We start from the raw sequence: 19,132 nt of genomic DNA, 5'->3' as shown, positions 1-19,132 counted from the left end.
AAAAATACAATTTTCAAAATTGCTGTGAGTACATGAGGCAAGCCACAAATGTGACCACGTCTACATTGTCATATAATTCAAGGTTTTAACTGACTTTATTAATTAAAAAAATTATGAGGATCAGCCTCCACCATGAGACTGCAAGATGATGCCACTTTTGTTCAAATGCACTATTATACCCTCCTTATATCATATTTACCAATGGGGCTTGCATTGTGTCCGTCTGTTGCTAGATTTCTCCTTCTTCCCTGGCTTCCCCTTGTTGGCCTGCAGACGCCATTGACTTCTACCCATTCACAACTTGCATAAATTACTCATATCAGTCAGAATGATAAATTGGGATGCAATTAGCTTGGTCTGCAGGCAGATTTACAAAGGACTCTCCAGACCATGTTTAGCCTAAAGATGGCTATGAACAAAGAATAGGACTCTGAAGCCCAGATCGGGTACCCAATGAGGTACTGACCCTACAATTGGCTCTTTTGCTTCTCCCTTTTTGTCTAATCCAGGAGGATTATAATCGGATTTGTAGATTTTCTGCCCCGCATTTTATGCAGAACCCCTATCTAGCCAACAGCATTGTTTGTATAAGAAACAAGGGATCAATATTGGATTTGTAAGATTTCCAATTCAAGCTCTGTCCAAACACATCAATCATTTTTATCATACTGCTGCCTCAGTTGCCTCTCTGTCAAATGAAGCCAGCTGTACTGCTCAGGGTAAAAATGAAGATTGGGGAATAATGTGCATTTGTTATGTGTGTGCATATATGATAAGATGTTGGGGTCATAAATACAACCAGAGTTAATTAGGGAGATAACAAGTGCATGGTGAAGATCTGGGAAGAGACCTACCCTGGTTTATAAAAAATAAACTCCACATACAGGGCTACACAAAGCATGCTATTAAGCTTGAAGGCTGAAAACAGCAGTGACCAATATATCAAAAGCAGATGCAATTTCCGTGGGTATTGTGTCTCTGGCCACATTTCTGAATTAAAAAAACAGATGCAGATAGGTTGCTCTTCAGATGGATGGAAAGACAGGTTGTGACGTAATTAGGATAGAGAAAGATAGCCTATTGTTCCTATCTCAATGTTTCAGTAAAATTAAGGTAGAAAAGGAGGGGGAGAGGTAGACAGAGTTGTGGTGACTGGAAGCTGTCCTTAACATTGAAGGATATGGTTTTATGGTTGGGAAGGGATATAAAGTTGTCACACACATAGAAATGGGTAAGAATAAATTTATTTATTTTGCAGGTGAATTTGGGGTGCTTTTTATCTCAAAGGTACTTTTTCAAGAGGCAACTGGGCTTTCTGGCTTTTCTTTGAAGACATTTTGCTTCTCATCCCAGAAGCTTCTTCAGCTTCTTGGATGCACTGAAGAAGCTTCTTGGATGAGAAGCGAAAGTTTTTCTTCAAAGAAAAACCAGAAAGTCCAGTTGCCTCTTGAAAAAGCACCTTTGGGACAACCATGGTTTGGATAACTGAGAACCTCCATAGAGATTATGTTAAGTTAATCTACACTTAGAACGGAGCAGAAGCTGGACAAGACATTAAACAAACCAGGGCCAGGATTTTTATTTATTTATTTATCTCGCCTTATTTTATAAGGGGTGAATTCAAGGCAGTGAACATGTATAGTACTCCTTCCTCCTCTTATTTTCCCCACAACAATAACCCTGTGAGGTGGTAGATTGGGCTGAGAGAGAATGACTGGGCCAAAGTTACCCAACCAGCTGGGTGACTTGAATTGAGCCCAGCGAGATGAAATCTCCAGGAAACATGAGAATTGTTGATGAGACTGGTTAGTACTTCATCTGCTTAGCTTGTGAGACTGCAAATTAAAAAAAACAAAACAAAACCAGGAAAATAGAAAAAGGCAATGGTGAACTATTTTCTTATTGCTGCCGTAAAGTTTATAGGGCTTTGGCCATAAGACCCATGAGTCCAACTTGACTCAAAAATGTTTTCTAATCTTTTCTAATGTTTTCACCACAGTTTTCTGTGATATCTGCCTCAGAATGGTAGGAAATCGTGCTGCTGATTTGTGAATCTTAGATTTTTTTCAGAAAAGCTAAGAGAAGGCTGGCTCATGTCTTTTAGGTATGAGGAAAGTTGTGCTGCTAATAGGTACACCAGTGCTATTCTGAGGTTGCAAGCATCTGTACTAGAGTTAGACAGCCTGAGCATTCCTGAGATTTGGGGTCTATAGCTTTTATGGACTTTGCCACTGGACTTTATTAGCTAAAGTTGCAAATATTGAAGACCAAAATACCTTGAGGAAACCAGCTTGTCTCCCCTATTGTACAGATTTACTGAGGAATAAAATGAATTGAATTCACAAATAGGTATGTCTGGTTCTGGTAAACCCTGAGAATCATTTCTGAATTAAACCAGAGAAGTGGAACGGATGCATGCATGCTGGAGCCACAGTCGCTTAACGTTTTCAATAGAAATTTATCTTTCTGGGTCTTCCTATCCTGTTTTCGTGTGGGTGAGGTTTTCTAGAGTTTTTTTTCCTATTGTGTCTTGTGTTTGCACACATGCATATAACTCCTATCTGCACATGCATATACTCATACATATACACCATTCTGCCCCCAGTAGCTAATTCATGAGTATGATTAACCAATAACAGCTGTGATGAAAAGTTGTGTAAACCTGACTATAACTTATTTTGCATCTAAGTGAGGACTATAAAGTTATTACACTTTCTATGCACATGGTTCATTGAACACACTTCTAATAAGACTTGGGTCACCTTTGAAAGAAGAGGTGGGAAATGAAAGTCAAGGCAAACTAATCCGGCACAATCTCCACTGTATTTAAGCACCATTTGAAAAATAGCCTTTCAAAGCATAAATCAAGAGCAACTATTCTGAGGAAGACTTTCTGTACCTAGCATTATCTTATCTACACTCAACCTTCAATACACAATAATCTTTTTTCATATCTTTTTCTTACCCTTGACACAGAGATGTAGACTGCACAAAACAATTTGGCGATCACAGTATTCCTGGATGTCCAGCTCCTCCTGCACCTCATATTCTGCTTTATTTCTATTCCTCTTCCTTCTTGAAGACTTTTTAGCTACCTGGAAAACCTTGAAAATTTTCTTCATTTGTCCACAACGTTAAAGAAAAAGTGACAATGGTAAAGAAAAAAATACAAAATCTACAAATCCACTGCATTCCTGTATTTAGCAATGTTGAGTTCTCCTTTTGAAAGAAAACTTGAATGGAGAAGGAGAAAGTAGTAGCTCCCCTCTCATTAAGTAAAACTATTTGCCCGGTTATAAAGTGAAAAAAATAATATTTTTCCACCCCAGAGCAATTTGTGGAAGAACGAATAGGAACAAAGCTTGCAGCTCCACGAAGTGCTTTCAAAAGTAGGAACAGATCCAGATCTTTGCTGGTAACTTGAGAGAACAAATAACTCAAAAGGCCAGCAACTCATTTTACAAGGTTTCCAATTTCTGTTTTCATTGCTATGTTCTGACAGTTTTCAAATGCTCTCCAAAGAATGTCCACAGGAGCACAGAAAGAGCAATGACTCTTCAAAAAGCAGTATCGATCTGAAGCATCAGAAATAGCCAGTGCTGATTCTTATCCAAATATACAACTGAATAGCTCCTTTTCTCTTTAGCATGGTTATTGGTTTATCATGCCAACCTCAACATTTTTTTAGTAGTCATGTTGTACACTCCAGAATTCAACTCACAGTGGATTAACTCAATGGTGGGATTCAATTTTTTTTACTATCGGTTCTGTGGGCGTGGCTTGGTGGGCGTGGCAGGGGAAGGAAACTGCAAAATCTCAATTCCCACCCCAGGGGAAGGATACTGTAAAATCCCTATTCCCACCTACTCCTGGGGAAAGGTTACTGCAAAATCCCATTCCCTCTCCACTAAATTGCTTTCCAGCTCCATTCTCCTGTTCAGGGCAACAAAAGAAGACCCCGCCAATCAGCTGGGACTCGGGAGGCAGATGGAGTTGGGCCAGTCAGAGGTGGTATTTGCCAGTTCTCTGAAGTACTCAAAATTTCCGCTACCGGTTCTCCAGAAATGGTGAGAACCTGCTGAATACCACCTCTGGATTAACTCACTGAGGAAAGTGCAATTTAAACAAGCAATTGTGGAATTGCTAAGAAATGAATGGCAATATTGGAAAATAATGCCCAGAAAAACAATACGTAAATTGAAAATACCAGACAAGTGAAATGTAGAGATATTAGACATGTAAAACCCTTATTGCTGCAATGCATGGAGAAAATATGCACAGAATCTGAAGTCAGGATGCATCTTTCAGCTTTTTTATGCTGGAGAAAATGGCATTCTTGCCGCTGTGTATGGCAATCCATCTTTTGTGAGATTAAAAGTGTCTTGTCCTTTAAGAGGAAAGTGGCTTTCAAAAAATCCTGGTCGAAGTGATCCAGAAAAATACAAAATCTATCATATCAAGATCCTAGACTTATAATCATAATAAAGCCTGCTGATGATTATGGTTATAAGTCATCACAGTTGCAAAGTGAGTCAACCCAAATGACTGATCCAATTTTATGAGTTTTTTTCTTTTTTGCAGTGCTGCAAGTCAACCAAACTTGGTGGCTGTTTATTTATTTTACTTATTTACATCCTGCCTTTATTATTTTTATAACTAACTCAAGGCAGCAAACATATCCAACACACCTTTCACCTCCTATTTTACCCACAACAACTCTGTGAGTTAGATTGGGTTGAGAGAGAGAGACTGGTCTAAAGTCAACCAGCTGGCTTTCATGGCTGAGGCAGGATTTGAACTCAAGGTCTCCTGCTTTGTTACCTGGTGTCTTAACCACTACACCAACCTGTCTCTCTCTTGGTTAATAAGTAAACCAATTGTTCATTATGAGCTGGTTTTGCAAAAAACTGGAAATAAATGTTGTTTTTTGGCAAAAACATCATAAACCTTAGTCACATGACTCTGAGATACTGCAACATCCATAAATGCAGGTTGACTGATGAGTGCATCATAAGGTCACATGACTACAAGGTGGGCCTGGTCATCAAAATTTTGGAACTGGGTCGTAAGCAGGGGTGGGATTCTACAGGTTCGCACCTATTTTGCTAGAACCAGTTGTTAACATTCTAAGCAGTTCGGAGAACCAGTTGTTAGAAGAAATTACTGGCCTAATCCTGTAAGGAAGGCAGGAAGGAAACATTCTGGTGTTGCTTACAGAAACTGCCTCTCCGTTAACCCTTATTACATTCTTGGCAGGACTAGATTTCCTGTCTCAGGAACTTCTCTGGAGTTTTTTTTCCTCCTTTGCTGGTACTTTGCTTGTGTGGAGTGACCATTCAAAGTTACAATGGCACTGAACAAAGTGACTTATGACCGTTTTTCATACTTATGACTGTTGCAGCATCCCCACAGTTATGAGAGGCCAGGCAAGGACATGCATGCCTCGATGTGAGTGATGTTGAGTTAGCCACACCCAGCCAGTCACATGACCACCAAGCCACACCCACAGAACTAGTTGTTAAAAGTGTTGAATCCCACCCCTGGTCGTAAGTACCACTGGGGAGGTCCATACTAACTTCAAACAGTTGATAAGTGACCAATCACAAGTTGAGGACTATTTGGACATGACAAAATGATGCAACCTGTCCTTGGGCTAGATGAACAGAAATAAAACGTAGTGCTAACAAATAGAAAGCAAAAGTATTCTACGTGTTTTGGTTATTAGCCAAGAATGGATGTCAACAACTTTATCTTTCTTTGGAGCTTTTTAAAAAGACATTTATTGAGTTTTTAAAAAATACAGAGGAAATCATATAAAAATAAATTTTAACAAACTATGTACATACAGTACATCCAAGCAACTACTTATGAAGTTATAGTAGCAAAATAAACAAAAATCAGACCCCTGTAAATTTTTACACACTGAGTTCATATAGAGTACTTAACCATATCACATACCAATTTAATCATTTAATTAAATTTTATATAAAAAAGAAAATTATTCGTTTAATAGCATACCAAGTTACATTTAAAAATTGTCTGTTCTTCTAAAATACTACCAAATCTATACCAAAGTGCATTCTCTATTATTCTCTGATAAATAGGAAAAAAATTTTTTTTTAAAAAAAATCATAAATTACATATTGTTTGAATAACCTGGCTTATCTTGAAGGGATAACAGCTGACAGTTTTAAAATATTCATATACCTTCTTATAGAAAATCTCCCACAAATAAATAAAATACAATATGTATTTTTCTTAAAAAAAAAAAAAGAGCAAAAACTTATAATGGGGTGCCAAACTGTGGGCAAGCTTGGAATTAAATGATTCACTTTATTTTAAATTTAAACTTAACTAAAATTCCAAAACTCAATAAAGTCAGTATATGGTTACTCTCTGTGCATTTTATAGATATTTTTTCCTACATCTTCTTAAAAATACACTTGAGTTCCAACTTCTGGATGAGGTCCAGGGGGCTGTTCCTAAGATTTGTGGAGGGGTTGATGTGATCTTGCAACATCACACTAACATCACACATTCCTCTACTTTAAGAGGAAGGAACCCTGGTTCTGAAAAGATAACAAATGTGGCACCAATGAGCCTTCTAAAAGGAGAAATCTCATAGCTGGGAAAGGAAACTGAACTAGCTCTTTCTGTTTCCCACCCATTTTATATCGAATAGCTGAGATCATCATCTCCTTTTAATGATCCCGTAATCCCTTGTGGGGTGGAGTCTGAGCAACTGAATGGAGCTGAGTGTTTTACTGGCCGGGTGCCCTTCCTGTCGCCAATGTGGAATTTTATTCGGAAGATATATTTTCACTGTGCCCAGAGAGAGAAATATCTGCCTCTACCTAGGATCGAACTCACAGCCTCTTGATTGTGAGGCGAGAGCTCCACTTCTAGGCCATCGCAGCACTCATCAAATCGCGGAGATGTCTAGATAAAAGGTTTTAAAATCATCTCCCAGATTTGGTATGAGATTGGTATGAGATCAAGTGGTCTTTCTGATCTCTTCCTCCTGGGTCATATAAAGCTTATATGGAACTAACTAAGCACAGATATTTTAATTTATACTTGGAAAAGGATCTGTATGTGCCCAAAATCTCTTTTTTCTTTCAACTGCCACCACTGTCCATACTGCGGTCCTGATTTCTCTTTTGACCGATGGTTATAATCCTGTGTAAATTTCCCATCAGTAAGATTTATGAGTAGAGCCCCATTTTATCTTGCTGGTTAATTCCAACAGTAGCATGATGTTGTGACTGTGTAATTAGCAATGAAGCTCATAGTGCCAAGCCGATGTAATAGACATTTTATCAGTTCCTGGCTTCATTAGTCATCGCTGACACAATCAATTTATGTTGCCATTGGTTGGCCCTAATCAGCAGCAGGACTTCTCCCCTGCCAGAAGACCTAGTTGAGAGAACTACAGAGAAACAGGCACTTTCTTGCTTGTAAGCAGCAGGGGTGGGATGCTACTAGTTCTGCCCGGTCTATAGAACTGGTAGCTCTGAAGAGCAGCAGACACCGAACTGGTTCGGTGTCTGCTGCTGTTTGGCCCGCCCACCCGCCTGGGCTCTTACCTGTCCTTTATTTCCTGCTTTTTCCACCTCAGCTGCTTTGCGTGGCACAGCTGAGGTTGAAAAAGCAGGGAAAAAGAGGCTTTTTGAAAACTGCGCACCTGCGTGCAGTGCTTTTCAGCTGCCCAGGAGGCACAGCCTAAGGTTATTTTACACACACGCATGTAATAACCGAACCGGTAGTAATGCCGGTTGAATCCCATGCCTGGTGAGCAGCATAAGAGGAAACCCGAAGGAGCCTTCCATTTTCAAATCAGTTAATTTCAATCCAAATCAAAAGAAATTCCAGGAGTTGGTTTTTCTGAGAGGGCAAATGACCTATAATTTGGAGTAGAGTTGGGATGACTGAATGGAGCTTAGTGTTTACTGGTTGGATGCCTTTCTTGATGCCATATGGAATTCATGGCAGATTTTTTTTTTCCTTGCACCCTAGGTGTCAGCTCTGAAGTGAACCTGGCTGGAGCCATCTTGTGCTGCCTCATAGTTGCCATGAAGCCTGAGAGAGGGAAGGGAGGGGGAAGTAGATAGCCCAGCTAATAGTCAACATAACAAGTTTTCCTGTGGAAATCAAGGTCATTGTGACAGGTGGCTGATGAAGGAGGAGTGGAGCCTTCCAGCTGTATTCATTGAACAATGTGACTGTTGACACCTGGGAGTGGGGAGTTTTATTGTTTTAATTAGGTGAAAACCACGGGAACCTTTAGAGTTGGTTTTCACTGGTTGTGCCGATATGATGTATCCAACAAACTTCTTCTAAGAGGAATCTTGTTAAGTACGGTCGGTGGGTCCCATGAATAGACGAGACTTGAGCAGTGAACAACAGCTCTTTATTTAACAGGCAGATTCTGAGACTGAAAACCCTAGCGCGCGGCAGCTCTTCTTATAGAGCTGGCCGGGGCTAGGCAGCCAATGACAACTCTTTGAGTTTGCCGCGCTTGGCTTCAGCCAATCGTGGTAAACCCTGTATGAGCCAATCAGGAACATTCAAGCCATCCAATCACGATCCGGCTTTTCTGGACCAATAGGAATGCAGGGTTTCAAGCCTGCTAATATGGAACAAATCTACCTACATCAGAGTTCTGCTTTCAATGGGTTTGTTACTCGGAAAGCTGACATTAGGACAGAAACATCTGCCACTCACCTAGGATTGAACTTTCAACCTTCCAAATGAGAGGCAAGTGTCTTCACCACTAGGCCCAATAAAGATTACAATATTTTTTTTAATGAATTGAGAAGAGACATGATTAAAGGTGACAGGTCTATTGAGTTTACCTTTCATCTGTTTCTGGCCCTTTAAGGGCTACTGCCCTTATTGGTCCAGAAAAGCCGGCTACTGCCCTTAAAGAGATACTCTTTTGGTATGTGTCTCTTCAGCCAATGTTGAGGAATGGGCTTCTGAAATACAAAACATTAAAGAAGGCAGGTTTTTTTTTAATGTATGCAGAAAAAAAGCACTTCCCTTCCAAATAATTCATCTGTGGCCATGGGCTTCTGCAACCAACCCAGACTTCTGAGATCCCCCTTTCCCCCTACCATGGAAGTTCACCTAAATTTATATTAATCCAGCACGCAAGAGCAGGTATATCTGATGTTAAGAGCTTAGGCAATGGAAGACCTTTTGGCCAAAGATAGCCTGCACTGTTGTATATTAAAAAAAAAAAAAGACTAGGTTGAAATTGGTAATAAGCAGAGCAATTATTTTCTGTTTCACATTTCAATCCCCTTCAAATCATCTTTCAAAAGAGAATTTCACCTAGGTGGGATGTAGTCATGAGATGAAATTTCAAGAGGTGAAACTCTAGAGAGTCAATGTTTGTAATATTGAACTACATGGAATCCAGAGATGGCATTCAGCAGGTTCTGACCAGTTCTGGAGAACCAGTAGCAAAAATTTTGTGTAGTTCGGAGAACTGGCAAATACCACCTCTGACTGGCCCTACCCCCATCTATTCTCTGCCTCCCTTCAAGTCCCAGCTGATCGGCTGGGTCTTCTTTTGTTGCCCTGCACAGGAAAATGGAGTTAGAAAGCAGGTTAGTGGGGTGAGGAGGGAAAGGGATTTTGCATAACCTTCCCCCAGAAGTAGGGTGGGAATGGGGATTTTGCAGCATCCTTCCCCTGCCACACCCACCAAGCCATGCCCACAGTAGTAATTTTTTTTAAATCCCACCACTGATGGAATCATCTCCTGCTAAAAATTTCTTAGGAAGAAGAAAAGGGGTGACAACAACAAGATAACTCATGCTTTCTTCCCCCCCAAAACATGTGGTTCCAAAACAGATGGCTGTTGTTTTCAGAATGGATTGTATGTAGGCCATTAAATCACAGCCACCAAAAATGCTCCTGGTTGTTCTGGAGGCCTCTCTTTCTCTTTAGAACAGATTCCCACACAGTGAAATTAGGCCCTGCAGTTTTCCTCGTTTAGCTGCTCAATTCATTCTTCTTTTTGCAGCTTTTAAATCTACTGATATAGCAAATACTAATGCTGCAGGGCTATCATAGAATGGGTAATGGAAGAGACCGTAATAGCTGTGTTTTTCCCAAACGCAATAAAGCTCATGCATGTGCTAAACACACAAAAGCACACCAGCTTTTTATGTCACTGCTTGATTTATGATGATTTATAGCAATAGGAAGTAAGACATTCCTATGGTGATTTTAGGAAACAGCCCTTAGAAATACCAGCTATAAAATATATTGCCTTCTCAGTAGCATTGCATATAAAATAGAGCTCTTTTGGATGAATTTACCAGGCAGGGTCATAGTTCCCAAACTGGCCTGTCTCTCCATCACCTGAATTGGGAAATGGGTTTCCTGACCTTTCACATCAGCATTTCCTACCTCGGTGCCTTCAGCTATTGTTAGCTTGGAGAACCCATAATTTCTGTACACTAGTTGTACTGTCAAAGTGTGGTGGAAAATATAGTCCCCAACAACTAGCTAGAATCAAATTTGAAAAAGGATTTCCATTTTCTGCACACCTACAATATGGCAAAGTTTTATAACATTACTGTCAGCTCAGCAATGTGAATGCCTTCTGGAGAATATCTGAAAATATGTGGCTGTTGTCAGATTTAAACATTTAAACATGATGTTGACTGTGCAGAAGAAGAGAAGAACAGATAACAGCTTCATTGCTGTAAATTTCAGATATAGTTCATCAGTTACTTGTTTTCCTGCAAACTTCTACCATCCTATGTTATCCCTTTATTGGGTTTTTTTTTCCTGGAAATAAAGCATGGGCATTTCATGCTACCCTCCATTTAACTTTAATTTTGGGCTTCAATTATAAAGGAACGGCACTGACACAATACGAGTCAGTAGATTAGAGGGTAGCCTTTTGCCTGACAAGAGAAAAAGTTAATAAGTATTCTTCAAGTCATATACCACCCCCTTACTCTAAGAGAAATTCTGTATTTATTAAAAGGTCTTGTTCTCCTTCAAGTAGATTTGCGTGCAGGTAGGTCCATCATTTGAGTCTAACTCTTATTATCTTTGATGAAATCATATAAATGATGTAGGAGTTTCTACATAATCCATAAATGTTGGATTCTGCAGTCTGTAGACTCAGGAAACCCTGAAAATCGCAAGCGGGACAAGCAAACTGGTTATTGGGGACAAAACTTTTCATAATAATTATGTAGTAAAATATAATAATATTGAGGGCTAAAGGGTAAGACTAGAGTTTTCAGGTCTTTAGTCATCTCTGAAGGTTGAGTAATAGGGATAAATTACTAAAAGCAAATAAATAAATACTGACAGTTCAACCAAAAAGAAAAAAAGAAAAATGCAGCAGTAAAACCACCACAAATTGTAAAACTGAGAACAGAAATGTTAAGAGTATATTGCAAATAAAGGCCAAGTTGCAACCACTCCTATAAAAAAATATTTTCTACTTATCAATCTCCTATGAAGGGTCTCACATAAAGCAGTTCAAACTGTGCACAATACCAAGAAACCATGCCCAAAGCAACTTTAGCACAAGTAGCTGCAGATGACTCAATCAAAAAATGACATGAATTCTATTAAGTCTGCTCTCCTGGGCTTATAACTTCTTTACTTCTGCATTAGCAAAAGGCACACAAAAAGTAATCTTTAAGACTGGCTCTTACTATGAATTACCTAGAGAGGAGCTTAAGTCCTTGAAAGACTAGCCCTTATTTGTCAGGGAACAAAAGGAAGAAATGTGAAGTTATAAAAATCAATACTTGGCATATTACAGATTCTCCATGTCCTTTCCCGCTGAAAGTTACCTGCTTGGTTAACCATTTCCATCCCAATTATATCTGCAGCAGAAACTTAACCTCATTCTCAAGCCCTCTGGGAATGCTCTCTCCAGAGCAGTGTTTCTCAACATTGGCACCTTTAAGAAGTGTGGACTTCAACTCCCAGAATTCCCCAGCCACCATGAAAGCCTTTTTCTTTGCATGTTTGCCAAACATGGAAAATTGTGTCTAATTCAGAAGTTTACATATGTTTATTTCAAAAGCAAAGCAACTTATGGTGGCTGATGTAGTTCCCATTTTCAAGAAAAGAAAAAAACCAGACCCAGGAAACTACAGGTCAATCAGTTTAACATCAATACATGGGAAGATCCTGGAAAAGATAATAAAAAAACAGATTTGCAAGCAACTAGAAGCAAATAAAGTTATAACTAGTAGCCACCACGGGTTTATTAAAAACAGATCATGCCAAAGCAATCTTATATCATTCTTTGATAAAGTTACTAAATTGGAACAGTAAAATGCTATGGACATAGTATACTTAGATTTCAGTAAGGCATTTGACAAAGTAAATCATAACCTACTTGGTAAACTAAAAAAATAGGGAATAGACAAAATTGCCACCAGATGGATTTGTAACTGGCTGACAAACGGTACCCAATGCGTCGTTAATGATACACAATCCACATGGAGATAAGTAGTAGAGTAATTTTAGAAAGCAGAGTGACAATTTTTTTCTTTGATGAAAGTGGCTTTGAAAATAGTAAAATTAACCAGACAAATAGGATGGGACCTCATGGGAAAGCTGATTGATTATTATTAAGGAAAGTAAGTAAATAATTGATCACTTAGACTCAGTTGTCAATAGTTTGGATGCTTTTATAAAAAAGGAAAAGGAAGAAGGAATTTCAGGGATAAAAATGATATCAAAGAAGTTTAGTAGATTGAGGAATTTTATTAAATATACCATATTGAGAATATGGAGTAGCTTTAAACCCAGGCTTTGCCTAAAAACACCTTTATGGATCTCAGCAGAAGCAGCATATTATGGAAGACACACAATAGTGAAAGACAAAGGGTTAATATACCAGAAATTTTTGGAAATCACCAATGCAAATATAAAATTAAATCAACAGAGCAACTAATGATGAAATATATAGTTGTCAATACCATTTATAGTTATGGAAAAGATTTAAAATGGGATAAAAAGACTTATTGTATAGAGCATAGTAAGACAGAATTTGAAGTATAATTTGTATCAATGATGAATATGTAACTGCTAAAATGTATAAAGCTTTGTTGACATTGGAAATGGAAGAAGAATAGGTTAAAGAATATCCAATAAACTAGACTAAGAATCACTGAGAAAATAAATGCTGAAAATGTGAACAATATGAAAGGACATTTTATGTTGTACATATACAAAAGTAAAAAAGGATTCATATACACATATTGAAACTGAGGATTTTAAAGATTAATATTCAGCTGAAGCAGAACTTTCCTTCAGGTTCTTTATGAAGAAATGGTTACATTATTACTTGCAATCCTCTACTTTCAACAACTAGAGAGAATCTCAGCATTTTTTTAAAAAAAAATTCAAGTATTGAATACACTGTCCTTGTTTTTATAGTTCCTTTTTCATTGTGACAGTGATAGTTTGCTCTGTACTAATCTACAGTAATCCATGTTTTTCCCTTTGGAAGAATTATGACTATCTTTGTCCCTGAGATGTTTGGAAGATAACTAACATGAAACCCTCAATGGCAAAGAAAACACTTATTAAAAAGATTCATGGCAATGCCTACAATGGCTATATGTGCACCAGTAAGACTTGAAATACCAGATTTGAGACAGATTGGTGCAGAAAATAAAATCTATCTATATGGTCACTATAGTCAACTTCAACTTGATGGCACATAATCAACCACTCAATCAACTATTGGATTACCAGTATCCTGGAGATTCACAAGCCTATTTTGTAGGGATTCTTATTTGGGCTAATTTGGGATGTTGTTTTTGCTTTCCTTTAGAGTTTCAAATTTTGCAGCTGCTCCTCCAATTAACATGTTGCTTAAATGCCAAGTCCACATCTTGCAGCTGAGATGGTGTCTGATTGCTACACTACAATTCTGCATTGGTACAGATGTTTACAGACATCCAAAATGGAATGTAACCATTTAGAATAAGCCACCAGAAGCTCTGCTCTTTTAGATCCTGGAACGTCTCTTTGTATTCAATGCAGGGAAACTGATGAGGCTGCAAAACAAAACAAAATCTTCAAAGTGTTAAGATTATTTTGTCCACAGCATCCTTTCCCTTGAAAAAGATGAAAAAGGTAGCAGCCATATTAATAATGGAAGGAAAGAGGAAGGAACTAGGTTAAATTCCTTTCTCCTTTGACTGATCAGTACTTTTTGAGAAGTGTGCCAGATACAAGCCAAAGGAAAGTAAAATTCTTTGAATATTTAATTTACTGTTAACATGTATTCTTTTATAATTCACTATTTCTCTTTGCTCTAGGGTACAAAATAATAATGTAAAAGCTCATTCCTAAAATATTGGTATTGATGTTCTAGGTGCTATTTAGCATAGATACAAATTTAAACACTATTTTTCTAAACTTGAGAAAATCTTGAGATCTAATCAGATTCGAAGATATATTTCAGCCATTAAACATTAGGCAGCAGGGAATGCACCAGATCTTTCCAATCTAAGGCAACATTTTGCTGGTACTGAAGAAACACTAGCAGATTTTTTGAAGAATAAGGCAAATGCAGAATTTAGCCAGATTCTATTCTCATATAGGAGATATGATATGGAATTCAATTGAAGGATCAATCACCTTCCTACAATACCTTGATTGAAAGTTATGGCCAAATTTGGCAATTCCATTAGGCAGACCAGACATCACCTCCATAGAAAGGCTAAATTTACTTTTATTGAAACTGGCTTAAAATAACACAAACATGCAGATCTGATTGTGCTGCCTCTCCTCTTTCTTATACTCTGGTGAATTAGGGAGGTTTCATCTAAGCCTTCCAAATGTTATCTGGACATTCTAGATTTTTTTTTTAATAAAGTTTTATTGAGTTTTAACAAAACAAATAAAACATCTTATTTGAGTACAGCATGGTTCCGGGTTATCACATTTCCATACAGACATAATTTCATATGGATATTCATCTTATGTATTCAACTTCATATCTTATTACTCGTTTTCCAACTTCTCACTATTTCTCTCTTTACTTCTCTTTATTTTATACTTTCGTCTGTCTTGTTTACAATTTTATATGTTCTCTTCCAACATTCTTAAAAAGCAAAATTCCCTTTATGATTGCCAATTGGAGTGCAACACCTTTAAGTCTTATCATTATTATCATGTGAAATCTCATTAAACATTGAATTTGTGCATTCTAAAATTATAACATTCAGATTTCTAATATCTGTTTTATATTATGTAAATCTCATTATTCAGACTCTGCTTGGGACTTCCCCTTGAAAATGTAAAAAGAAAAATTCTAAAAACATAGCAATGTATGTATGTATGTATGTATGTATGTATGTATGCATATATGTATGTATGGTATTCAGCTTTTTTCGGGTATTTTCCCACGTCATTGTAGTTGTGCTTTTAAAGTTGTAGCAACGTTTTGGCAGAATCTCATCTGCCATCATCAGGCTTCTGTATTGTGTTCGTCTGTGAGTCAGACTTTTACAGTGGTTTCAGTTTTAAATTTGGGGCTAGCCTACTGCTGTGCCAGAATGGTTTTTTCTTCATCCTGATTGGTTAGGAGTCTTGGTCTGTGTTTGGTCTGATTCCACCAGACTGTCAATCATTTGGAAGCCTGCACTCACAAACAAAAAAATCTCCACACCACTAGCCAGGCAAACACCTGGGCACAAACAATCCCCCCTGATACCTCCAGCTCAAACACACCCCAACCAGGCACCCAGATGAAACCTAGCTTCCTAACAAATGATAGCCATCCATTTACCCGGAGCCAAGCTGCGCTAAAGGCTTCCAATACAGGAACACAATGTTGCCAGCCAATCAAGATACAAAAAGAGCCACAAACAGACAGAAGATATTAGAAACACCAATCAAGCAGAACACAGCAAACTCCAAAACCAATAAACACAGACCAAGACTCCCAACCAATCAGGATGAAGAAAAAACCATTCTGGCACAGCAATAGGCTGCCCCAAATTTAAATCTGAAACCACTGTAAAAGTCTGACACACAGATGAACACTATACAGAAGCCTGATGATGGCAGACAAGATTCTGCCCAAACGTTGCTACAACTTTAAAAGCACAACTACAATGACGTGGGAAAATACCCGAACAAAGCTGAATGCCATACATGTAAGTACCCGCGAAAACTTAAGAAAACAAATATATATATTCTATATATATATGGATCTTTGGTTGTTCGGGTTTTCTCCCGCGTAAGATTCGAAGAGAACTTTGAATCTTACGCGGGAGAAAACCAACAACCAAAGATCCTCATACAAATACCCATGAGAACCTCAGAAAACAAATATATATATATATATATATATATATATATATATATATATATATGGATCTTTGGTTGTTCGGGTTTCTCCAGCGTAAGATTCAAAGTATCTAGGCAACGTTTCGATGAAGTCTCATTCATCATCTTCAGGCTTCTTTCTTCAGCTCTGTGCTGAAGCACAGAGCTGAAGAAAGAAGCACAGAGCTGAAGAAAGAAGCCTGAAGATGAAGAATGAGACTTCATCGAAACGTTGCCTAGATACTTTGAATCTTATGCGGAGAAAACCCGAACAACCAAAGATCCACATACAAATACCATGAGAACCTCAGAAAAATATATATATATATATATATATATATATATATATATATATATATATATATATATATATATATATATATATATACACACACACATACATACACACACACACACACACACACACACACACATTAGTAAACAAAACAGTTATTCAAATTCATTCTAGTACTGGTATGAGCCTTGTAGACCTTTCACATTTCTTTTCATTATTTATCAATCTTTGAGAACAATTGAAATGTTTCCCTCCCTTCTTCATTATTACGTAACTGTTAATAAGCATACCATTGGATAGTCATACAGTTTTATCTTATAAATTATTTACTATTAATAAGCAAAATAATTATTCAAATTCATTCTAGTAACTGGTATAAATTTCCTTATAAATCTTTCACATTTCTTTTCAATATTTTATCAATCTTTAGAAACAATTGTTTCCCTCTCTTCTTTATTATTGCATTAATTATAAATAAACATACCATTATATAACAATACAGTTTTGCCTCATAGATTATTTACTTATTTCATTTCTAACTCATTACAGTATTCTACTGTCACAACACTATATTTTGTACTTTTGCAGAATCCTCACTTTTAACTTAATTTAACCATTGTCTCTGTGTTTTCTAGCTGAGCAAATACCTTTAATCCTAGTTCGTTTCCCCTTTTTCTTTATTTCCTGTTTTTGTCCCTCATAAGTTCTTTCCCTTTCTATCTCCCCCCCACACACTTTTTCTCATCCCTTTTTTTATACCCTTCTCTCTCTAATTTTCCCTTCTGTAGTTTTCTTTTCTCCTTCTCCTTGCTATTATACTTCTTTTTCAGACTATTTTTCTTTTTGGCTGTTCCCTTTGATCTCAAACTTTTAACTCCTTTCCCCCTTTTTCCCCTTATTATTGCACTTTGCATTATTTGATCATTGAAAATGACTTCTTCTTTTGTCCCGCCCTTCTTCGTGCTCTTGAAGCTTTTCTTTTTGCTTTTCATAGTTCAGGATCTCCATTTCAAAAAATTCAAATATGAAGCCAAGACATTCTATAATTTTTTAAAACAAGTTCCATCTCTTGTCACCTTGAAATAGAGCTTGCATATTGCCATTAAAGCCATCTTCCTCAGTGTTTCCATAGAGATATAATCTTAACAGTCTTTCCTTTTCCTCCTCTATTCCTTCCTAAAGGTTTTATCTCATCATCTTTCCAAATAGTATTATTCTCTAAAATCTTACCAACCCACATCCAGTTTTCCATAGATATCATTGTAGTCAATAGTTACATCTTCTTTCTCTCCTATAACTGCTAGACATCCCACCAAAGGAAGCAAGAATGATGATAAGGAAAGCTGCGCAGAGCAGCTTCTCACCAACTTCTCTAAGTGCCAGGCAGGTTCTACCATAGTCCTAGGTACCACTATATATACTTGTGGAACCAAACATTGCTAGTCTTTTTGAAAGGAGTTTCCTGACATAACTCTTCAGGCCAGGGTGGGATTCAACCGGTGTTACTACTGGTTCAGTGATTATGTTTTGCACGCATGTATAATAAACCTAAAGCTGTGACAGCCGTCCGGACAGCTGATAAGTGCATTTGAAAAACATCTTTTTAATTGCTTTTTCAACTCAGCTGTGCCGCGCAAAGCAGCTGAGGTTGACAAAGCAGGAAATCAAAGTCAGGTAAGAGCCCAGGTGGGTGGGTGGGCCAAACATCAGCAGACACAGAATCGGTTCTGTGTCTGCTGCTCTTCAGAGCTACAGAGCCGGCCAGTTCTATAGAGCCGGCCAGAACGAGTAGCATCCCACCCCTGCTTCAGGCTATTTTGGGGGGTACTTAAACTTTATAAGAATGGAATGTCAGCTATACCACAGAGCAGATGCTCCAGAAGTAATGCAGCCAGTCATCCAAAAACTAATAAACAGGCTGCTCATTTGATCTCCAAACTTACAGAATGCTGCCTGGCAGCCACAGTCCTCAGGGGTGAACTCTAACTCAGCCAATAAAGTGTTTCATTCACTACCTAGGATTTGTTGCATCTGGCCTTGCAAAGCCAATTTTGTTTCAGTTTGCTGCTTTTGGCCTGAAGGTATCAATTGCACTCTGAGCTGGGGAAGAGAGGCCTTTATCAGGCTTCACACTTATTTTACATACTACATGGTGATTAGGGTAACGGTGTTGAGAATGTGAGATAGGAGGGTCATCAAGCAGACAGCAGTGCTAAACTGTATGTGACAAAATGGGCAACTTTGCACTTATACAAAGAAAACAGAGTACTTGCTCACAACAAAATCTTTAAAGATCTTTTACACTGCACAAAGAGAACTATGCGAAACATTACACCAATACCAGTTCATAGCTTGTGCCTGATCTTCTCCCATTGGTTATCACAAAATCAGGGTCTATCATGAATTAGTTTCATGAGGCAAATAAAAACAAAGGAATTTCTTAGAATGGGAGATTGAAAATTGAAGAGGAACTGTTGTTGAACAAATAAATTTTAA

At 37.8% G+C, this 19,132-nt stretch overlaps 1 protein-coding gene across 4 annotated transcripts in view; it reads right to left on the bottom strand.

Moving 5' to 3' along the window:
* GRIP2 (glutamate receptor interacting protein 2) overlaps positions 1-19,132 on the bottom strand; it is a 494,881-nt gene that overhangs the window by 264,343 nt on the left and 211,406 nt on the right. For 3 of the 4 annotated variants that reach the window (XR_015741616.1, XM_087923751.1, XM_087923752.1), the window contains exon 1: positions 2,966-3,375. The exons of the other annotated variant lie outside the window; for it this stretch is intronic. Coding sequence is in view for 2 of the 3 variants with exons in the window: in XM_087923751.1 (XP_087779877.1) it covers positions 2,966-3,122 (157 nt within the window). In the remaining variant the exon portion in view is untranslated. Of the gene's footprint in view, positions 1-2,965; positions 3,376-19,132 lie in introns of those variants that run through there. 4 annotated transcript variants of the gene reach the window in all.

Source organism: Pseudonaja textilis, chromosome 2, assembly GCF_049901715.1.
Source record: "Pseudonaja textilis isolate UNSWEBS1 chromosome 2, rPseTex1.2, whole genome shotgun sequence".
NCBI lineage: Eukaryota > Metazoa > Chordata > Lepidosauria > Squamata > Elapidae > Pseudonaja > Pseudonaja textilis.
This window is presented reverse-complemented; position numbering and strand designations above follow the sequence as displayed.